At 27.1% G+C, this 21042-nt stretch overlaps 3 protein-coding genes across 5 annotated transcripts; all 3 read left to right on the plus strand.

Annotated features, from left to right (window-relative positions):
- The first annotated feature begins 6227 nt into the window (after positions 1–6227).
- On the plus strand, positions 6228–12652 carry LOC101257050 (protein BYPASS1-LIKE). 3 transcript variants are annotated; one of them, XM_019211605.3, is made up of 4 exons: positions 6228–9896; positions 10696–11128; positions 11636–11805; positions 11990–12652. In XM_019211605.3, exon 1 carries the CDS (start codon positions 8740–8742, stop codon positions 9874–9876), a length of 1137 nt encoding a protein of 378 aa, XP_019067150.2. In that variant the 5' UTR covers positions 6228–8739; the 3' UTR covers positions 9877–9896; positions 10696–11128; positions 11636–11805; positions 11990–12652. The 3 variants fall into 3 exon arrangements, with proteins under 3 accessions (XP_019067150.2, XP_004252585.2, XP_019067149.2); XM_004252537.5 differs by having other exon boundaries at positions 10643–11805; XM_019211604.3 differs by having other exon boundaries at positions 10696–11805.
- LOC104644273 (uncharacterized) lies at positions 11658–12564 on the plus strand. The gene is made up of 2 exons (XM_069292248.1): positions 11658–11820; positions 11990–12564. Exons 1-2 carry the CDS (start codon positions 11658–11660, stop codon positions 12562–12564), a joined length of 738 nt encoding a protein of 245 aa, XP_069148349.1.
- Positions 12653–18162: 5510 nt separating the features above from the next.
- Positions 18163–20194, plus strand: LOC104645133 (UPF0496 protein At1g20180-like). The gene is made up of 2 exons (XM_010316175.4): positions 18163–18345; positions 18981–20194. Exons 1-2 carry the CDS (start codon positions 18309–18311, stop codon positions 20045–20047), a joined length of 1104 nt encoding a protein of 367 aa, XP_010314477.2. The 5' UTR covers positions 18163–18308; the 3' UTR covers positions 20048–20194.
- The last annotated feature ends 848 nt before the right edge of the window (positions 20195–21042 follow it).

A 21042-nucleotide genomic window follows, 5' to 3' on the forward strand; every position in this document is an offset into this window, starting at 1 on the left:
CAGATATCTGAGAAGTGAGCACTCTTCTAATAACAATTTGAAACTTAAAAAAAGCACTTTCAATCTTCACTTGAGTCTCCATGATTTACACTTCATTTGTCTTGATGGATTCATATTTGAGTATTCAAACACATTGAGAGGCAGATTTAGAGCAGGTTCAAACGAATTCAACTATTTTGTATACTATGAATCACATGAACGTATAAAAACATTTAAAACCTGAATCTGATTCTAAATTCTGAATTTGTCTCTGCGCAAAACATGAATTCGGTGATCATTTGGCATTTCCATTCCATGGCTAGAGTAGATCATGAGCTTATAAAGCACAAGATCAAAAATTCAAAATACATGAATATTACTTTGATCTATATATGTTTGTGCATGATATATATATATAGTGACTTCTCCATTCTTGAGAAGCCAAAAATAAGAATATGCTCTTTGATTTGATCAAATGATTATAATCCTAAGTGCCTAATATATGAAAAGAAAACAAAACTTTTACTCATAGTTAACATCATTGCGGAGATCATCATCAATGACGACTAACTTTAATAAACTCATATACTTTATGAAATAGAAAGAAGTCTCACGTAATTTGTGTCATTCATTATAAAATAAAATTTCTTACGTTATAATTAATTGTATTTTTCCTTTTCCTTGATTTGTTTTTCTTGTATGTGGGGGACCGGAAGGGGGGGGGGGGGGGGGGGATCTTTAACATTGATTTGTAGGAAAAAAATTCATTTAAAAAGGTAGCCACCTAATCATAGAGATTAGTTTAATAAGATCAAGATTGTAACATCATTGGAAGAATAGAGCAACACAAGTACTTTTATAAGTAATTATCTTAATATATCATGATTCATGTGTATAATGATAGCAATCATGTTCTAAGTCTATTTGTTGCTTTTCATATGACAAATGTGATAGACAAAAGGGTATTAGGATAATTTTTGTATATCATATACCACTTGAAAATGGCTTTTTTATAAATTATATACGAGTAAACATGAAATATTTCGTGTATCAGATTATTGTGATACTTACAATGTTAATAATTTTCTTATGTATCAATCGATCGAGACGGAACTAATAAATTGAATTGAATTTACAAAACCCTATCTAGCTAACCTTTTGGCATTATATAGCTATCCCTATATATATATATATATATATATATATAAGTTATATAAAAGAATGTGGGTGGTTGGGCTCATAATGGCCACCAAACCTTTTGAAGATTACATATATTATATAATAAGGCAAAGTTTGAGAATTGATTTTCTGCAAATATTCTTTTTTCAAGTGAATACTATTGCAAAAAATTGGATACACATTGAAGAGTCCAAATCTGAAAATTAGAGTGATTTGATGTAGTTTTTGAGGTATTTTGAATGAATCTGATGCTTTTGAATTTAAGAAATAAGAAGAAATCATTTTTTTAAAATATAAGTGTATAAACAACACTTATAATTTTGTATAATATTTTATAGTAATATGTATATAATATTGTATATCAAAATTTTAAAGATTGTTGTAAAAGAAAAAAAAAACTATAGTATATAATATTGTATACTGAATTTTTTAGCTACTATTGTAAGAAAATATTTGACAATGCAACCAAAAACTTAGAAGCTTGACCGCCTAGATGCAATGTAATATTGTGGAGGTGTACTTTATTGTATAAAATTTGTTGTATACTCAATGTATAGTATGTATACTCGGTGAGTATACAATATAATTCGTGAACTGCGAAGGGTTCCATTATTACTTTTTTTCTTTCGGAAAATTTCACAAATAGCCACTATAATAAACTTAATTAGACTCCTTAGCTATAGTTTGCATATTTACAGGTTGTAGTTTTAGCTTACTCATTTGTATACTTTGAGGATACATTTATATAATTTACATGCATTTGTATAATTGAATTATTTTCATCTGTTGTATTTGTACAAGTACAATTATGTTGGCAGTCTTATGTACATATGTTTTGTTGTATAAGTAAAATATAGAAATATAAAATTACAGATTCATACAAATATGGGTACAACTATAGATTTTAAATTTGATTTGTTTTTCAAAGTAATACAAATTTTGAAATTATACAAATATGATAAAGCTTGAAATAACGAATGTATACAAACACAAATAATAAACTTTAAACATTTCTACAAATTATATTATACAAAAGTTATACAAAATATATTATACAAATTTCGAATATAATTCTAATACTATATATTTATACAAACTTAAAAAAAATTGCAAAAAATACTATGAGTGGAATTGGAGGTCGCAAGAATAGAAGTAAGATGACGTGGTAAACTTGAAATTTTACTTATAATACTTATTTTTTTCATACTTTAAAGGAAAAAACGATAAATATATCTCCAAACTATTATAAATGGCATGCAGATATCCTCCGTCATATTTTTGGGACAATGACGCTCATATCGTTTAAAAATTAGAGCATATATGCCCTTCACTCTAACGGAAGACTAAATTGGGACACGTGATACAATCTTGTTCATCGATCTGATGTCTTGTAAATGTCAGATATGTGGACAAGATTATGATACATGTATGTACGTTAGTACAAATGGTATGTACACTCTGTTTTTAGACGACAGAGGCACCAATACCCCAAAAGTATGACGGAGGATATCTACATACCATTTACGATAGTTTAAGGATATACCTATCTTTTTTCGCTACTTTAAATTATGAAAATATTTCCTTATTTTTAATAAATTAATTTTCTGAGTCAACATGAAAGAAATTTGAAACTAATTTTTGGAAAATATTTTTCTTTCCTTCCAAACACACTTTGAACAATCTCTTTTTTTTTTTTTTTAAATTGAAGACCAAAAGAAAATTTATGGGGTCAACAGTTTGGTCTAAGCCACATCTCTCTTCAATCAAAGTGGGAAATTTTGGGAGTTTGGACCAAAAAAGAAGGAAGAAAGAAATTGACAAGTTTTAATATTTCTAATCTTTGTTACATTGTCTACTTTTAATTGTTATAATTTTATTTTTAAAATTAATAATCATCATAATTAATATTTATGGTATATTTTTTTATTATATTATGATGCAAAAAGTTGTCATTTATAATACTTTCAATATAATTTTTGAATATTTTCTTTTTTTAAGTTTAAGATATCAAATTAATAAAATATAATTTAATTTTGAAAAATCAATCAAACTGACTCAAGAAAAAAGCGCAATATAATAATTAAAAGTGTATGAATGAAGTATCTTTAATATATTGACATTAAAATCAGCTTTTGAGATAGACTAAAATTTGGAATTTAGAGTATGGTCTAATTCAATTCCTAATAAAAAAATTTATTTTAGAAAGGACTTGTGATCATTTTTCATTACCCTAAAAGGTAGATAGATATATAGTTTACTTTTGGAGAAGACAAAAAAAATGAACCACAAGTTTTGTCACTCTTTTTGTGGGGTTTTCTAGTTTATTTATGATGCTCTTTATTTGATAGGAATTAATACACAACTATAGGTTTATTGATGGTTAGCCGCGATGAATATGGATTCTGATGAAATGATTGTAATTTATTAACTTTTATTTATTAGATTTGAGGTTTTAAATTTAAATTCTAAAAACAATTTTATTGAAAGCGTAATGTATGTATCGCGAATGTTATAAAATTAATTAGTAAGCGCTAAAAAAAGCAACAAAATTGAAAGGTCTTCACAAAAATTGATCAGTTATCCAAACTCAATACATTTAACTAGTTAAAAGGACCAAAAATGAGAAAGAACTATTTATGCAAATTTTTATGAAGATTCTACCCATGTTTATCTGACTTCTCAATTTTTTCTAGTTTTTATCGTCCTAGAATTTCTATTGTATTACTATTATGTAATCAAAATACATTTTCTATAGAGAATTATATTCTTTACCTCACGCAATAAATGAATGATGTAATACGTAAATTTAAATTTAATCAAATTTAAGTATAAATATAAACACCGAATTAAAAATAAAAGAAAAAGTGTAACAGATATCATGGTGTTACGTTGTTCTAGGCTGGAAGGATATGTTGAAGGGTGTGAGACCTTTTACAAAAAGAATGGTTAAATAAATTAAATAAGATGTGAAAAGAATATATTCTTTTTCTTTTTACAAAAATATAAACACTAAACGATAAACTTATATGTATAAAAAATAATTTAACTACAATTTCATTGCACAATTTAATTGACTAATTAATTGAAACATGTTAACAATAAGATATGATTTTCACAAAGAAAAATTAAAATACAAAGACTAGAAAGTTTTTAAAAAATTAATAACATATACATTTTTATTCAACACATATATATATATATATTTATATGTTATAATTTTTGATATTTTCTCAAACAAAAATAACTCTGTTGCTGATCTTAAAAATAGATATTTTATTAAGAAATACATATATTTTTTCTTAACTAGATCATACACGATACGAATCTATTAATATACAACCATTATTCAATCTTAACATTGTTTTTCAATTATTTTTATTTACAAGTTGCTTATTTATTTATTTATTTTTCTTTTGACATTATTAAAATTAAAGGTTGAAGAATTAATCTAGAAGGAAATTATTAGTACTCCTTCAAATGTCCTAGGGATACGCGCCAACGTAGACTAACTCCTGTCCGTGTGCATGCAATTTTTAATGATTTTTATTTTTTTGTGTAATAATATTTTTAATGAATTATCATTATTTCACATTTGGTCAAATTTGATCCAAAAACCTAAAACTAATTTATTAAAGACTCATTGATATTTAAATTTTTTTCTAAAAAAGAAACTAAAAGAAACCTGAACCATTTTCTTGAATATTAAAGTATAATTTTTTTTGAAAAATATTTTCTTAAATATTATTTAAGAAAAAATTGTTTTTCGAAAACTTAAGCTTCCGTTTGATCGAGACAAAGAAACATAGTTTATTCAGGAAATTTTGATCATTTTTTAAAAATTTATCTTTCAAAAGATTCAAGATAAAATTATTCGATTAATTATATTTGTATTGTTAAACGAATGAGATATTCAAAATAATCTGATCAATTATTTAATAAACTCTTCAATCAAAGATATGGGGATTTATTATATGACTTACTTGTCTTTTAGTTAGTATAAAAAGGAGAAATTATGTGAATAAATAAATTATACTAATTAATTAGTTAATATTATTTTAATGTGAAATTTTATTTGCTACTAATTTTTAGGTAAAATTAAGTGGTTGAGTTTTAGTTGTATAAACGCACAGTTTTATAAATTTGTACAAATTTTGTATAATATAATTTGTATAAATATTTAAATTTATATGTTTATATTTTTATAGATTTGTTATTTCGAATTTATACGCAAATAAATATAAATCAATTAATGCTAATCAACTTATACAACTACAGATAAACACACGAATTATACAAATTTACATGAGTTATACTAATGTACACTTAAACTATACAAACGAGGTCGTACATAACAACTTACACTATAGCTACAACATGTAGATATGAAAAAAATAATTAAAAGCCTAATTAAATTTATTGTAATATTATTTGCGAAATATTTTATTTAAGAAAGAATAATACATTTATATATTTAGTAACGATTTAATTTTTAAATGTCAATTTTATTTTAATTAAATGAATTCTAGTCACATAAATATATATATACACATAAATTATTTTAATTTTACAAATTTTAAAATTCTTCCTCTCTTTTTTTTTAAATTTAGTATTAAATTAAATTAACTTATATAAATTGAGACAAAAAAATATTAGATACTTTGTGCTTTTAATTTCTTTTTGTTTCACGTTCTTGCTTGGCCCATCTCCATTGGTGGTAAAACGTGTCTGATGCGTGTAAGAGTCCAATGTAAAGTATTTTTATTGTTATTATTATTATTTTTAATTTTCAATTTTAATTTTTTAGTAATAATATTTTTATATTCGTAAATATGGATAAGGTTTGTGTAAATATTATCCTCCTTATATTTTACTTTTGAAGTTATAGGGGTCAAAAATCTAAATGGTGATATTTAAGAGAAAACTTCCATTTATACTAAATTAAATTTAATATATTATTGTTATTATAATGAAACTCATTTAAATGATAGAAGAGCTGAAGATTAAATAAGATAGTATTAACTATGATAAAAATTGATTACTTACTAATATTTACTTAATTTTTAATTTTATATTTTTCTACTTTAGGGACATTCTTTAATTAATAAGTTAAAGTTTTGTTATATATGTCTAATTACCTTCTTTTATTTTTTTCTTCGATCCACATCTATATTTTCTAACTCATGTAACAATTAATCTTGCACATCTCTTTTACTATTGATATATTCACATATTATTTTTTCATATATTCAATTCAATCGTTTTAGCGTTAGTTTAATTTCTTCTTTTTTCAGCACATATATCATGCTTACATCATCTTTATAACTGTATTATTAACAAAAAAATTCATCATCATTCTCTTCTACTTAAATTACAATTAGTCATATAATCTCATCGACTATAATTTCTTTGAATTTTGAATCTTTCACAAAAAAAAATGAGATTTCAATCACAAATACGTAAACATATTGTTGATGATTGTTGAATTAGGATATTAAAATCTCACTTAAAATCTAACCTTATTATTTTACAGAGAAAGAATGTTTGGTTGCTATTTTTTTTTTAAATCTTAAATAATATCCACAAAAACTATATGAAGATTCATGTATTATTTTATGTGAAAAGATCATTCAATAGATTATGAGCACAACTAATAATTGGATTAAAACAATTTAAATAACAAAACTACTTCTCATAATAGTGAAGAAACATTTATTTTGTTTAAAAGTACACACGTATTTTAAATATATACATTGTATACTTGTTATTTTTTTTAATGATAACATCTACCAAAAAATAATTCAGCCGTTGTAATACTCCAATATCTGCATTATATTTATTCCTAAATAAAAAAAATACATGTTAATGATTATAATAGCAATAAAATAATGATAATTTTACTATATGCCTATTGATATATAAAAAATCAATATTTCGAGAGCTAAACATTTATTTTAATATAATACAGTGAACAAAGATATTTTAAAAATAAATAATTATTTCTTTACTTTATTTAAGCTGAATAAATAAAAATAAATATTTGTTTTTAGTATAATGGACAGATAAAAATAGACGAAAGAGTATTGATTAACTACTTTATCTATTTTTATTTATTTATAATTAGGGGTGTTCATTGTTTGAATTAAAAATGAACCAAATCGACTAAATAAACTGATTTTATTTGGGTTTGATTTGATTTAGTTTTAGAATTTTAAAAACTGATAGTATTTTATTTTGATTATGATTTTTTAAAAAAATTAAAGAAATAATTGGATCGAATCGATAAATCGTATACATAAATTTTATTATTATATATACATAATATATTATTTGAGTAAACAATTTTAAAGATCTTATATACGTTTTTATAAAAAATTATTCATAATTTACTTATAAAATCAAAATTTCCAAGGTGAAAAAAATTATCTTATTATTTCATGTATATGACTAATATGAGAATCTATGATAATTTTTTGTGACACTGGAAATGTCATTGTTCTTCCTTCTAGGCAAAAATAGTAAATTTAAAGTTTTATTCATGATAAATTTAGTGATTAAAAATTTTATAATGTCATCATTTTAATTATTTTTCGTTTTGATAATTGTTTCTTTCAATTTTATATATGGTCGATAACCGAATATTAAACTAAATTGAACTGAAATCAATAACAACTAAATCAATAAACGTTTACTATTACATTTAGTTTGATTTGATTTTGATATTTTAAAAACAGATTAAGATATTTTAATTTAAATTTTGAGTAATAACCGACTCAAACCTATCCATAAATACTCTAGTTTATAGTATTGACCTAGCAAAACTTTTAATAAGCAATAAATAGAGTTATTATTCTTTTAGACTATAATTAATAATAAGATGATATTTGAAATTATTTAAATAAAATTAGACATTTATTTTTAGTATAACCGCCAAATAAAAAGCGAAAGAATGCCGAATTTCTCTTTTTCTTTAACATCCTTTTTTTTCGAACAAACTAATATACGCGGTCCAAATCGACCACAATATAAGCCCCTTTTTTAGGGTTACAAAAAACATCCTTTACCTTTGTCGTGTTTTTTCTCTTTTTCTTGAATTTTACAATCACTTTTCCCCCCTCTCATTTTAGTGAAAGTAAGATTTGAGAGCATTGATTGAGTATTGGAGGTGTCAAGGTAAAAGGGTTCTTGAATTTTGTGAATTTCATATCATTTCTATCAATTCTTGATCATAGATAGGTGGTTGTAGTGAAGAGCTTTTGTGGGCTGGACACTAATTTCTGTTTAAAGTTTTGATTTTTTGTATTGTGTTGTTTTCATTTTGTCAATTTCAAATCATTTCTATCAATTGTTGATCATAGTTAGGTTGTTGTAGTGAAGAATTTTCGTGGGGTTATACTAATTTCTGTTTGAAGTTTCGATTTTTGGTATTGGGCTGTTTTCATTTTGTGGGTTTTGATCAGCTGAGGAAAATATTGAATGGTTCATCTTTGTTTGATCATTTTGTTATTTGGGAATTTGATCTTTTTGGTTTGAATTTCAAGATTTGTTTTGGGTGTTTGATTGTGTCATGTAAAATTTTAAGAAATGCCAGCAACAGATTTTTCAACTTTTGGGAGGTCTATTCTGAGTTTACGTCGCGATCAACAAGTACATTCTATGGAATCTGGTGGTCATGAGGGAACTAGCCATGAGCTTGAGCTTGAAGCTTTTCAAAAACAAGTAGCTGAACGTTTCAATGATTTGGCATCTGCTGACTCTGATCAGCTTTTGTCGATTCCTTGGATTCATAAATTATTGGAAGTGTTTCTATCTTGCCAGGAGCAGTTTAAGTCTGTTGTGTCGAAGAATAAGGGATTGTTGAATAAATCCCCTGCTGATCGTTACGTAATGGAATATTACGAAAGGAGTGTGAAAGCTTTAGATGTGTGTAATGCGATACGTGATGGGATTGAGTTGATCAGGCAATGGCAGAAGCAGTTGGAGATTGTTTATTATGCATTGGATAACCAGAGGAGTATTGGGGAAGGTCAAATTCGTCGTTCAATGAAAGCTTTGATTGATTTGGCAATTGGAATGATTGATGAAAAAGAGAGTAATTCAAGTTTTGCTCATAGAAACAGGTCATTTGGACGAAACAATGCTCAGAAGGATAATAATTCGTTGGGCCAATTTCGATCATTATCATGGAGTGTATCGCGGAATTGGTCTGCTACTAAGCAACTTCAAGCAATTGGTCAAAACTTAGTTGCTCCAAAAAATAATGAAATTAGTGCCACCAATGGATTAGCTACAGCTGTTTTTACAATGAGTTATGTGCTTTACTTTGTAATGTGGACGCTTGTGGCTGCAATTCCTTGCCAAGACCGTGGCCTTCAAACGCATTTTCATGTTACTAGGCAATTCGTTTGGGCTGCTCCTGTTCTCACCCTCCATGATAGGATTTTGGAGGAGTCAAGAAAGAGGGAGCGTAAAAATGCTTGTGGATTGTTGAGGGAGATTAATAAGATTGAGATGTGTGCCCGCCACATGAATGAATTGACCGATACCATTCACTTCCCCCTTTCAGAGGAAAAGGAAGGAGAAGTTAAGCAAAGAGTTCAGGAGCTTGGGATAGTCTACTATGGTCTAAAAGATGGATTGGGCCCGTTGGAGCGTCAGGTACGAGAAGTGTTTCATAGGATTGTTCGAAGCAGGACTGAGGGGCTCGACTCTATTGGATGAGGGATTCATTAGTGTTACAGGTAAAAAGGAACCACGATTCCATTTAGAGTTGTAGTAGTCGAGTGTGTGCGCCTCTGCAACCATTAGAAAAGCAGATTATGCTCTTAGTTTTCCCCTTGTTTCTTTTCGTTTCATTTTGTTTGCCCTTTTTTAGATGAGAAGAATAGGGAGGATTAAATGGTGCAATGTCCCAAAATATTCTAAAGAGGTAAACTCATGTATTTGTCGCTATGTATTATGTAAAGAATGCAAAATAGTTGGATCTCTGGTCCATGTTGTGTTGTTCATCTTGTGTAAGGTTGTTTAGTCAGTTACCTCTGTAACAGAGTTTCATTTGAATATTTTGCTTCTGTTATATATTATGCATTTATTGAAGTTCTTGCATTAGTCTCCAAGTTACTATCTTGTCCAATTGTAATGTGTGTAAGAGTTGTTTAGCAGCTCTCTATGAATAACCATCCATACGAAGAATCTCTTATTTTTATTTTATTTCTCTTATAGTTTGGCATTTTCTTTATCGTATTTCAATGATGATGCCAAACAAAGTTTTTTCTATTCTTCTGTCATGGTTAACTGTCGGGTATGTTCTCCAAATACTTATAGTACGATGTCTGATCTTTCATTGCACAAGTCTGTTCTCTTTACATTCCATAGCCTGCTGGTCACAAACTACTTTCTCTTGTTCCATGGGATAACATTTTTGTTTTTTGGTTCTCATTTTCTCTTCTGGAATCTCAAGATCTTTGATCTATGGATTTTGGACCAGTGTTCTTTTCCTCTATACGGGAGCCTTGGTGTAACCAGTAAAGTTGTTTTCAGTTTTCACGTGACCAGGAGGTCAAGGGTTCGAGCAGTAGAAACAACCTGTTGCAGAAATGCAGGGCAAGGCTGCGGACAACAGACCCTTGTGATCCGGCCGTTTCTTGAACTCCGTGCATCGCGGGAGCTTAGTGCACCGGGTTGTCCTTTTCTGACAGGAGTACTGGCTTTGTCATTGACCGTCTTCGTGGTCAATAGCAGAACGTTGTCAATGACTTATTATAAGGTTTTGTTGACCAATGCCCATCTGAAGTTCTTGTTTTCTACTTGAAATTGTCTGATATTTCAGGTTAGTATTAAACAATTCTCATCATGTGAGCTGTAAGGAGGTTGTGGTCTCAAGATATTGGTCAAAGGCTTTTCGTTGACTGAGTCAAATGTCTCGATAATGGTAGCCACAAAGTTAATTTTAGTCAAACAAAAGCATCTTCAGGTAATGACTAATTTCTCACTAATTTGCCTGCATGTTCTTGCTTATCTATATCACAAGATATATTAGTATTATATATAACAAGTTTTTGTACGTTTATGTCTTGAGCCACGTCTCAATCTCAGCTGCTATCGTTTAGTAAAGATGTCTTTTTGTTTTACAATATTGTGAACAAACAACATGTTACATACATTGATAACGTAAAAATCCTTTATACCGTATAGTATAGCCTGTAGGTGCTTAAGTTAAACTCGGTAAACTATTGTTCCATTTAAATCAGGACCCAATTTTAATGTTTAACAATGTATTCATGTGTTTGGAATCAAACGCTAAATCTTGTTTGAAGGCGAATTTGGACGAAACTTTGTAAGAAGACTTTCGTCCACATAACCTCATAATCCAAAGTATAATTGTTTATGAAGCAAAGCATTTATGCTTTTCTCTCAAATCTAGCATATGCTTTTGTTAGTTCTTGACTTAAAATTAGTATTTTAACTTTGCTCAATCAAGTTTTCCTCAACAATCACCAAAAATGGATACGGAATTGAGATCCAAGGTAGCAAGAGTTTCAGATGAATTCAACTCCAATGAATTCTTTCAGTTTCCGAGAGATCGAGCTGGCGTTGCTTTCCAGTCTACAGAAACAAACTCTATGTTCGTCGTCACTGCTCATTTGAAAGGTTTATCTCTACCTTGTATGTTTGACTTAATTCTATGAGAATGCCGTTTCCTGGTATTTGGTTACTACAGGGGCAGAGGTAGAAGCCTAAATACGAGTTCTGCTGAACTCAATAGCATTTGCTCGAAAGTATTTATGCAAAGACATTGGTTATTTTTATTTGATTGTGGAAAATATTTGTGTAGGTTATACGCGAGGAAACATAAAGGTTGATCTTAACGAGAACAAGACTAAACTGGTGGTAACGTGTGAGAAGCCGGTCCAAGAAACTCTAACGATTGGGCATGAAGTGATCAAGAAAGATGTACAGATTAGAAAATTTACAAAGTCAATCCAGATTCCAGATGGGGTAATCGTGGACGAAATTATAACTAATTTCAATGAGGAAACCTCCAACCTGACTATTACAATGCCAAAGAGGTTGAAGGAGCCAGAGCTTGTTACCCAGACGCCTTATACAATTCTTAAAAGAGCGAGATTTCAAGAAGACGAAGGATCAGCTGATTCAGTAACTGCATCTCGAAAAGGACTAATCGAACAGCATGATGCTAAAGATGAAGTTCCCGAAAGGAAAATCGAAACAGGTGAATGTAGAAATTTGAAAAATGATGAAGTTTGTGAAAAAGAGGAGGATAAACTGCCTAAAAGGAGCAAGGTATGTGTTCCTGTTATTGTTGGATCAGGTGTAATGTTATCTGTAGTTGTCTTTGTGATTCTTTTTATGAGAAAAAAGAAGCAACCTGGAAAAAGAAAAGCATAAGACAGAGAACATTTGTTGAACCTATGTATACATTCAATTTATTGTGTGACCTCGAATATCATATAAATTCTTGCGATATTCTTAAAGAGATCAAGATATGTCAGACTCTTCTTGACAACCAAATATTTCAAGAAAATCATTCATGGAAATAAAGTCCAACTCATCCTAATTCGAGAAATATGTTATTAACGACTCTCAGATCAGAGAAATCTTTGAAGATAAGAATTAAGGGAGGAGCAAAATTGTTGTCATACTGTTTTATCAATAATATTCTTGTTTCTTCAATAGGTCAAAGATAAATTTCAGGAATCACATAGTTTTAATATGAAATTTTAATGTGAAATTACAATATATCCCTCTTTAGTTTCTAATTACATTAATTCATTAAAAAGTAACACAAATCAGCTATATTAATATGTAGCTCTGATACATTAAAGAGTATCTCGGATACATTAAAAATTAGCTCGGATATATTATTAAATAAGTCGAATATAATATAGATCGTATACCGTAAATATTGACTTGGATACATTTCTCAAATTATTAGTCTAATAAGTTTTATTATAACTCATAAATATTAGTAGATTAAATAAAGTTCAAATCAATATTAATGCAAACAAAAAATGTGCCACCATGTTTCCCTAGTAGTACTTTCTTCCAATTGCTTCCAGAGACTTCAGATTCAAATAGAAGATGCTCCATTGTTTCATTAAATATTGGTTTATAAAATTAAAATATGTAACATAATTTTATTCTTTTTAATATCTAGTCATATAATTAATAGTATTAGATTTATTTTAGCATGCATTAATACTTTTAAATTATCACCATTTCTATTTTGACTTATCAATATGCACTATTTGTTTTATGTGATTTTTCTTTAAAAAAATTGTTATTGAATATTTTATTGCCATCTCTTATTAGATATATTTCTTTGCACATTATACATTATTTTTAGGACAAGCAACACAAATATATATACGTTATTTTTAGGACAAGCAACACAAATATATATAGAAAAAAACTAATATTATAAAAAAAAAAAATTAGCTAAGCCACATAGTTTTCCCCAACTTTAATGAGATTTAGGTCCCACGAGATCATTAAAATTACATCAATTTTCCTCAACTTTTCAACTTGGCTTCTTACGTAATTAAATTTGTCATTTACATGTTCTTAAAAAAGTAGGAACAAGCTATATATATATATATATATATATATATATATAAATAAAAGATTATGATTTAACTAGTTAAGATATTTATCGGAAAGTAATACAATTATTTAAATTATGACCTAATTATAAAAATTTAAATGTCATTTATATTGTTAATGTATAGATCTTAACTCGTGTTAACGACTAAATATCAAAGCATATAGATATAGTCTCAACGGGATAGAATAGTCTTTGTTTAAGGAGAGTCAATCGATACCTTTTCATTAAAAATATATATTATGTTGATACGCTAACTTATTTTTGTGTGTATATATTATAAATGTTAACATTTTTTCTTTCTTTCGTATTTACTTTCTTTAGATTCTATATTTTCTTTGTGACAATCTTGACTTCACAACATAATAATAATAACAATAATAAAAACACATTTCGCTTGGATCGATTTAATAAAAACTTATGTAAATACTCAATATCTATAGATCAGGTGTAGTCTTTTATAAAATAAAATAATACGGGGCAAAAAGGAAAGGAAAATAGAAAAAAGCCGAGATCACAAAAAAATTAAACTATTATTAATAAGATGAAAATTCAAATAGCAAATACGTTATAGAATTTCAAAGATAAGATATAAGGTATAGTCGTACGTTTAGATATACATATAAATAAAAATATTCTTAGACGTTACAACTTATATATTATTGCAACTGTTAACAAATAGTACCTAAATTACTTAATAAAGCCTGATTTAATAAAACTATACTCTTTTTTTTCATTTTTTCCCTCTTTTTTTGGCCTTTTGTTAGGTTTTAGAATCTTATGAAAACGTCATAATTAGTTTTCTTTTTTTGGTTCAAGTTTTGTATCAAAAGTAGTAATATTACAGTTTCAACTGCCGCCATATTTAGGGGTTCATATAAATCCACTAATTTTTGCCATATTAGTATTAATCCGTCGATTTTAATTTATTTGTTATATTTTGATTGCGTATATATTTTTAGAAATGTAAAAATTATGAATTTTTAATTTTAATTAAAAATATAATAAATATATTAAAAAATTATTTAATTTCGTTAGTTTTAAATATATTATATAAAAAATTAAAATAAAAAAATTATTAATTTTTTAAAAATAGAATTAAAAAGAAAAGAAAGACAAACGATCAGACATAGAGCATATATTATAAGAAACTTAATAAATTTTATTAATATTTACTTTTGAACTTTGTCATCGTTATATATATATATATATATATATAAAAGGAGTTTATCCGAATCCTCTTTAGTGGAAAATTATATTATTTATATATGATTAAAATAAGTTTATATATATATATATATAGTAGATGTGGAACCTCCTTTGGCTATCTATTATTACAGATTTTGAACCATTTATTGAAAATTCTGATTCCGTCTCTGACTATAACAATTTATAAATTTTAAATTTTAAATTCATTTTTATTGTACCTAACATCTTACGTATCATGTATAAGAGTTACGATTAATACAAGACTCAAAAAATATTTAAGTAAATTAACTATACATCTTTTTAATTTAATTTTTAGAAGATTAATTTTCTTGATTAAACTCTCGTCGACACAAATTTTAAATTTTTTTTTAATTTTATTTTTCTTGATTAAACTCTGTATCAAATCACGTAAAGACATTAAATCAAAATGAAAGGATTAAATAACTAAACCTCCGTCGCAATCACCATCTTCTGTTTGTCAGTAATTTATATTAAATTGCGTGATTATTTCATTTAAAAATATTGGTATAATAATTTTATTTTATATATTTTTAGCACTCTCGTCACATTCAGAATTCTTTTAGTTTGATTTTAATAATATTAAAATCGATTAAGTTAATTTTGATAATTTTAAATTCAATCACAACTAATCTAATAAATATATATTATATTTGATTTGATTTAATTATTATAATTTAAAATTAATAAAGTTAATTTAATTTTAATCTTAATTAATAACCAATCCAAACTGATCCATGAACGTCCCGAACGACTACTAAGAAACTTGAATCCACGATATGTTGAAGCTAGACATAATTAGTTAGTTAATTTAGTATGATTGGATTACAATTAAGGAAATTTGTTTTCCAAAAACATTTTTGTTAGGTTTTTTTCAAAGCCTACCTAATTATATTAATTAATTGTGGGGAATTACACGTGTCATAACCCCCTTCCTGAGTAAAAGAAGAAAAAACATAAAAATTAAATAGGATGTAATATGGGACACTAGCTAGGTAGGCAAAACTCAACAGGATCAAGAAATAAATACTAACGATACGGTGGAGCAGTAAGTATTCTTTAACAAAAATAATTATTTTGAATATCAAATCATTTTTAATAAAAGAATATTTTATGCTCAAAATAAGATATTTCAATGTAAATATATATGAATTAATTCAATTTAAAGAAAGAAGTATTGACAATCAAATTTTTAAAAAATGTAATACAAGTCATCAATAATTTGAACCTTTTATGTATACACAATTCTATGGAGTATTTTTTAACTTTCTATTAGGGTGTTATTGGCACAAAAGGGTATTTTTTTCCCACAAAAATGTCTTTCTTAAAAAATAAGTGATATTAATTAATAATAATGCACTATAAAATACTTATACCATTAATTCCTTATAATAATAATCCGATTATATTGTTATTTTCTTAATTATGTAGTGGAAGACAGGTGTTAATTTATGCATTTCAAGAAAATTAGTTCTGTTAAGTGAAGTTGCTTAACAAAATTGTTCTGCCAGCCTAACTTAAGTAAGTTGGGTTGAGGGGGTGGTGCAAAATTAACTTTGTTTTTTTTTTCTTATTCAAGGTCGGAGTTTACATTAGAGTTTCGACTAAATTTAAATCACGTCCTGCATGATCTATTCGGGTGTGGCACTTCCAACAAGATTTTATCTCTATCCAGGCTCGAACCCGAGACACTTGGATCACTCGGGGTTCAGAGGCCACATTGGAGCTCCGACTAAATTCTAATCGCACTCTACAGGACTCATTCGGGTGTGACGCTCCCAATAAGATTTTTTTCCCTACCCAGAGCTCGAACTTGAGACATCTTGTTAAGGGTGAAGCAAAATCGGCTTTGTTATCTGATGACAACATGTGATATTATTGATGCTATGGAGCTCGATAACTAATATTATTGTAAGTTAATGAATTATTAGTCAGTTAAGTTTGATAAAAGCTTAGCCACATGAATGAAATTATCATTAAAATATATGGCGTAGCGTTAAATAAACTTTATAAAATACAAATTTAAATCTCAATACAAATATCAAATATCATATATCCATCGAAAAAAACTTATGTGATGGAGTTGTTGTGGCCTCTTTCTCAATTTATGTAATTTCTCATCGACATATTATTATTATTATTGCTTAAGGTCCACTCATTAGCCTATTTTTGTAAATATATCTCACACTATTAATTCTCCCAAGTTGCTTAATTTAATTATTTTTCAGTTTTGTTATGTAACATGATTCATGCACCATTTTATTCAAATAGCAAACTTGAATATACTCAATTACATATATATATGTAAAGCATATACTTTTTATACATAAATCATGCAAAAAAGGCATATAACCGTGAAAGTAAAGTTGTGAGAGATAAGGTTAGCTTAACTTTAATTAATTTCAAGAACACACCTCTTATTAACCCCATATTAGCCACAACCCTAGCAAATATATGGCATAAGTTATTTCTTTCGACGAACTGATCTGTTATAACTACTTACAAATTGAATTTGAAAAGAAAAAATTTCATAAAAATTAAAATCTCACCTAAAAAGTTATATACATTAAATTAAAAATAAATTTGTAAAGAATTACAAAATAAAATCTCCATACAAAAAACACTCTTTTCCTTTCTTTTTTAAGAAAAAAGTGTGAAATATATCTGAACTTTGATTGAAATTTCTGTTATCATACTCAACTTTGAAAAGAACTTTTTACACCCTGCATTTTTTTTGTAGTGTATTTTTAAGGTATATATGTACCTACGTGGACACAAAAATATTGCATAATTATAAATAATAATGTGTCCACGTGGGCACATAGTTATCTTTAGAATACATTATTAAATAGTTCAGGGAGGCAAAAGGTCCTATATAAAGTTTAATATCGTAACAACAATTTCAGCCAAAATTTAAATATTTTTCAGGCCCTTTTCATTTCTTCTTACTTAGAAAATGAATGAATGATTAAAGTTTATAACCACAAAGGGATAACGTAAGATACAATATTTAAAACTATAAATCTTATTATAAGTGGTTTTAAAAGGTTCACAACTCTACCACACAACCTAGGATTTAATTATTTTGGTAGCTCTCTCTCATCATCTCAATTTCATTGCTTCTTATAAAGTCTTATAATGTGATACACATATTTTTTGGAGTGATACATCACAAACTCTTTTTATTACTACTATATATATATATTCCATTAGTGCATTTGAAAGCAACTTAGATTTTTAATTAAACAATATATTATATCCATCCATCTATAAGCTTTAATAATTGATTGAAGAGTTTCAAGATATGAGTGGAGAAGACAAAGCTTGTAAAACCATCAAAGGTAAGTTAATCATATGATTATATTACTAATCTTTTGAACTTCCAATTGTTAAAGCAATGAATTTTCACGAGTTTCTTGAAAAAGTTTAATTCGTACTCTCTATCCTATTTTAACTGTCGTTTTAAATAATATTCAAGTTCATTAAGAAGAAGAAATAATGAATATAAGTTACTTTTATTTATCAGATATTTTCTTTTTATAATTGAGCAATATTAAAAAGAATTGTGTACTACTTCGATATGAAGGTATATATAGTTGAAAATAGTTGCCAACTTTGGTCTTGAATTTCAAAAACGATATTTATTTTGAGATAATCTTTTGGGCTATAATTGTAATTGAAATGGGATGAGGGAATACTAAATAATTGAAATACATAAGGTTAGCTAGCTTTTCATTAAATTAGGATTTAATTACATTAAACACTTCTATAATATGTTATATCATATATGACACATTTTCATTTACACTCCTTATATTTTAAAATTAAATATTTATACCTTATATACTATGGAAATTTTATATTCACATCCCATGTGAGGTAAATTAGAAATTAAAATTATACCAACATATATACTGAATTAATTTATTAAAGTTTTTTCTTATATAGTTTTTAAATACGTAAATTTTATTTTCAGATACGAAAACCATGATGAGAGAGGGTAGAAGGAGCCTCAATGTCAATGAAGAGTACCAAGGTGCATTAAGGACAAAATCATATGGTGAATTTTTTATGAAAGCTCATGACCTATTAGTAAATAATAATAACAATAATATTAATCAACCATTATCACCCAATTCTCAATATTCATTATTTTCAGATATACTTCTTGAGCCAGGCCAAGAAACAATAACAAATATTCTTGAATCAACTAATATTTTTCCAAAAAAATATAATCTCAAACCCCTTCTTTTAAATTACTTCAATATTAGTGCAAAAGCCTCAAAATTTTGTAGCCATATTCTCAAAACAATAAATCAAGTCCAAAATGACTATGATTTCGTTGAACAAATCCTCGAATCGATCGATAATAATTTTTCCTCTCACCTTATACTAGAGCTAAGATATTATATTATCCATAACAACCAGTTTTCGGACCTCAAAAAACAAGATTTTACGCGAATCAACGATGAATATTCGTCGATTTTGCAACGTTTGAGTTTGAAGAGGAAAAAAATAGCTAGGAAAATAAAATTTATTGAATGTGTAAATAAGGTTTCAGGGGTATTTGTGACAACAACATGTGGATTAGTAGCTGTTGCAGCTGTGGTACTAGCAGCACATACACTAGCTGCACTTATAATGGGGCCAGCTATTTTGACCATTATACCCTTAAAGCGATCGAAAATTAATAAATTCACGAATCGTCTACGATTCTTGAAATGTGGATTTTTAAGAAAAATTGGAGCACAACTTGACGTAGCGGCAAAAGGTACATATATTTTGAACAGAGATTTCGATACGATGAGTAGGTTGGTGGATCGATTGCACGACGAAATTGAACATAATAAGGCCATGATAAAGTTGTGTTTGGATAGAAGGGAAGATAGCATTTCATTGAAAGTGTTGAAGGAGTTGAAAAAGAGTAATGTTGGATTTAGGAAACAAGTGGAAGAGCTTGAAGAACATGTTTATTTATGTCTTTTAACTATTAATAGAGCTAGAAATTTGGTGATTAATGAAATTGGAAAATCTTGTGAGTGAGTGAAAAATCAAATATTAGACATGTATATTGTGTATATATATGTATATTCTTTGATTTGCAAATGTAAGTCTTTATGCATTTACTTAACTTATTTAATTAAAATTTAGCTCATTGTTTTATAACTATAAAAGAAATTTATATTTTAAGTCCGAGAGATCTTTATCATATAGTATAGTAGTCCTGTCCTTCCGACAAAAATATTAATTTGTTGGCTTAATTCATTTATGGGCTTTTATGGGCCTAGTGTAGTGGGTCATAGAAGTGGATCCCAAGTATCATACCCATGTAGACTAATCTTTGTTTTTTTTCTAGGCAATTGGTTCCAATAACCAAAAAACCTAAAGGTATAGATAGTACAAGAATTTATTTACACTCGATATTTACAATGAAACATATTAAATTTATAGTGTTAAGAGCTAATTATATTTCATCGTAAGAAATTTTTGATATTCAAAGCTTGAATTCGAGATCCTTTGGTGATAATTTTACCTATTTTTTTCTTTACGCAAGTAAAATTATCTAAAAAAGGAACCAAGCGAAGAGGTGAGAAATGACGACCTTTCGAAATAAAAATTATTAGAAGTTTATGAGTTAAGAATTTTAGTTAAAATTTAAGTTACTGAGTCTTAAATTATAATTTATTCATATTTAATGATAAATATAAAAATTTTGATCAAATTATTCACTTCAACAAAATAACCAACATGTAAGTTTGGAAATAGTTTTTATTTGTAATCATCAAGACTTGTATAAGACTACATTCATTGCGCTCTTATTTATTTTTTTAATTTTTAATTTTAAGAAGAAAAAAGAAGAAGAAATGGTCGTAGACCACTTCACATTTTATAAAAAAATTAAAGAAAAAACTGCGATATTTTTATAAGAAATCTTTATTATGTCTATTTATTAAAGAACTGAAAATGATTTTTTTAAAAAAATAATTTAATGTATAAGTGGTCAAGAAATCTCATTGGATCACTTTTAATTTTTCTAT

The sequence above is a fragment of the Solanum lycopersicum genome, chromosome 12 (genome assembly GCF_036512215.1).
Source record: "Solanum lycopersicum chromosome 12, SLM_r2.1".
NCBI lineage: Eukaryota > Viridiplantae > Streptophyta > Magnoliopsida > Solanales > Solanaceae > Solanum > Solanum lycopersicum.

Bases quoted from the DNA above. Each gene is read 5' to 3' on its own strand.
- LOC104645133 (XM_010316175.4), top strand. From the start codon at position 18,309: ATGAGTGGAGAAGACAAAGCTTGTAAAACCATCAAAG. The intron at 18,346-18,980 runs GTAAGTTAATCA...TTTTATTTTCAG, and splicing joins AGCTTGTAAAACCATCAAAG to ATACGAAAACCATGATGAGA.
- LOC104644273 (XM_069292248.1), top strand. From the start codon at position 11,658: ATGGATACGGAATTGAGATCCAAGGTAGCAAGAGTTTCAGATGAATTC. The intron at 11,821-11,989 runs GTATGTTTGACT...ATATTTGTGTAG, and splicing joins GAAAGGTTTATCTCTACCTT to GTTATACGCGAGGAAACATA.
- LOC101257050 (XM_004252537.5), top strand. From the start codon at position 8,740: ATGCCAGCAACAGATTTTTCAACTTTTGGGAGGTCTATTCTGAGTTTA.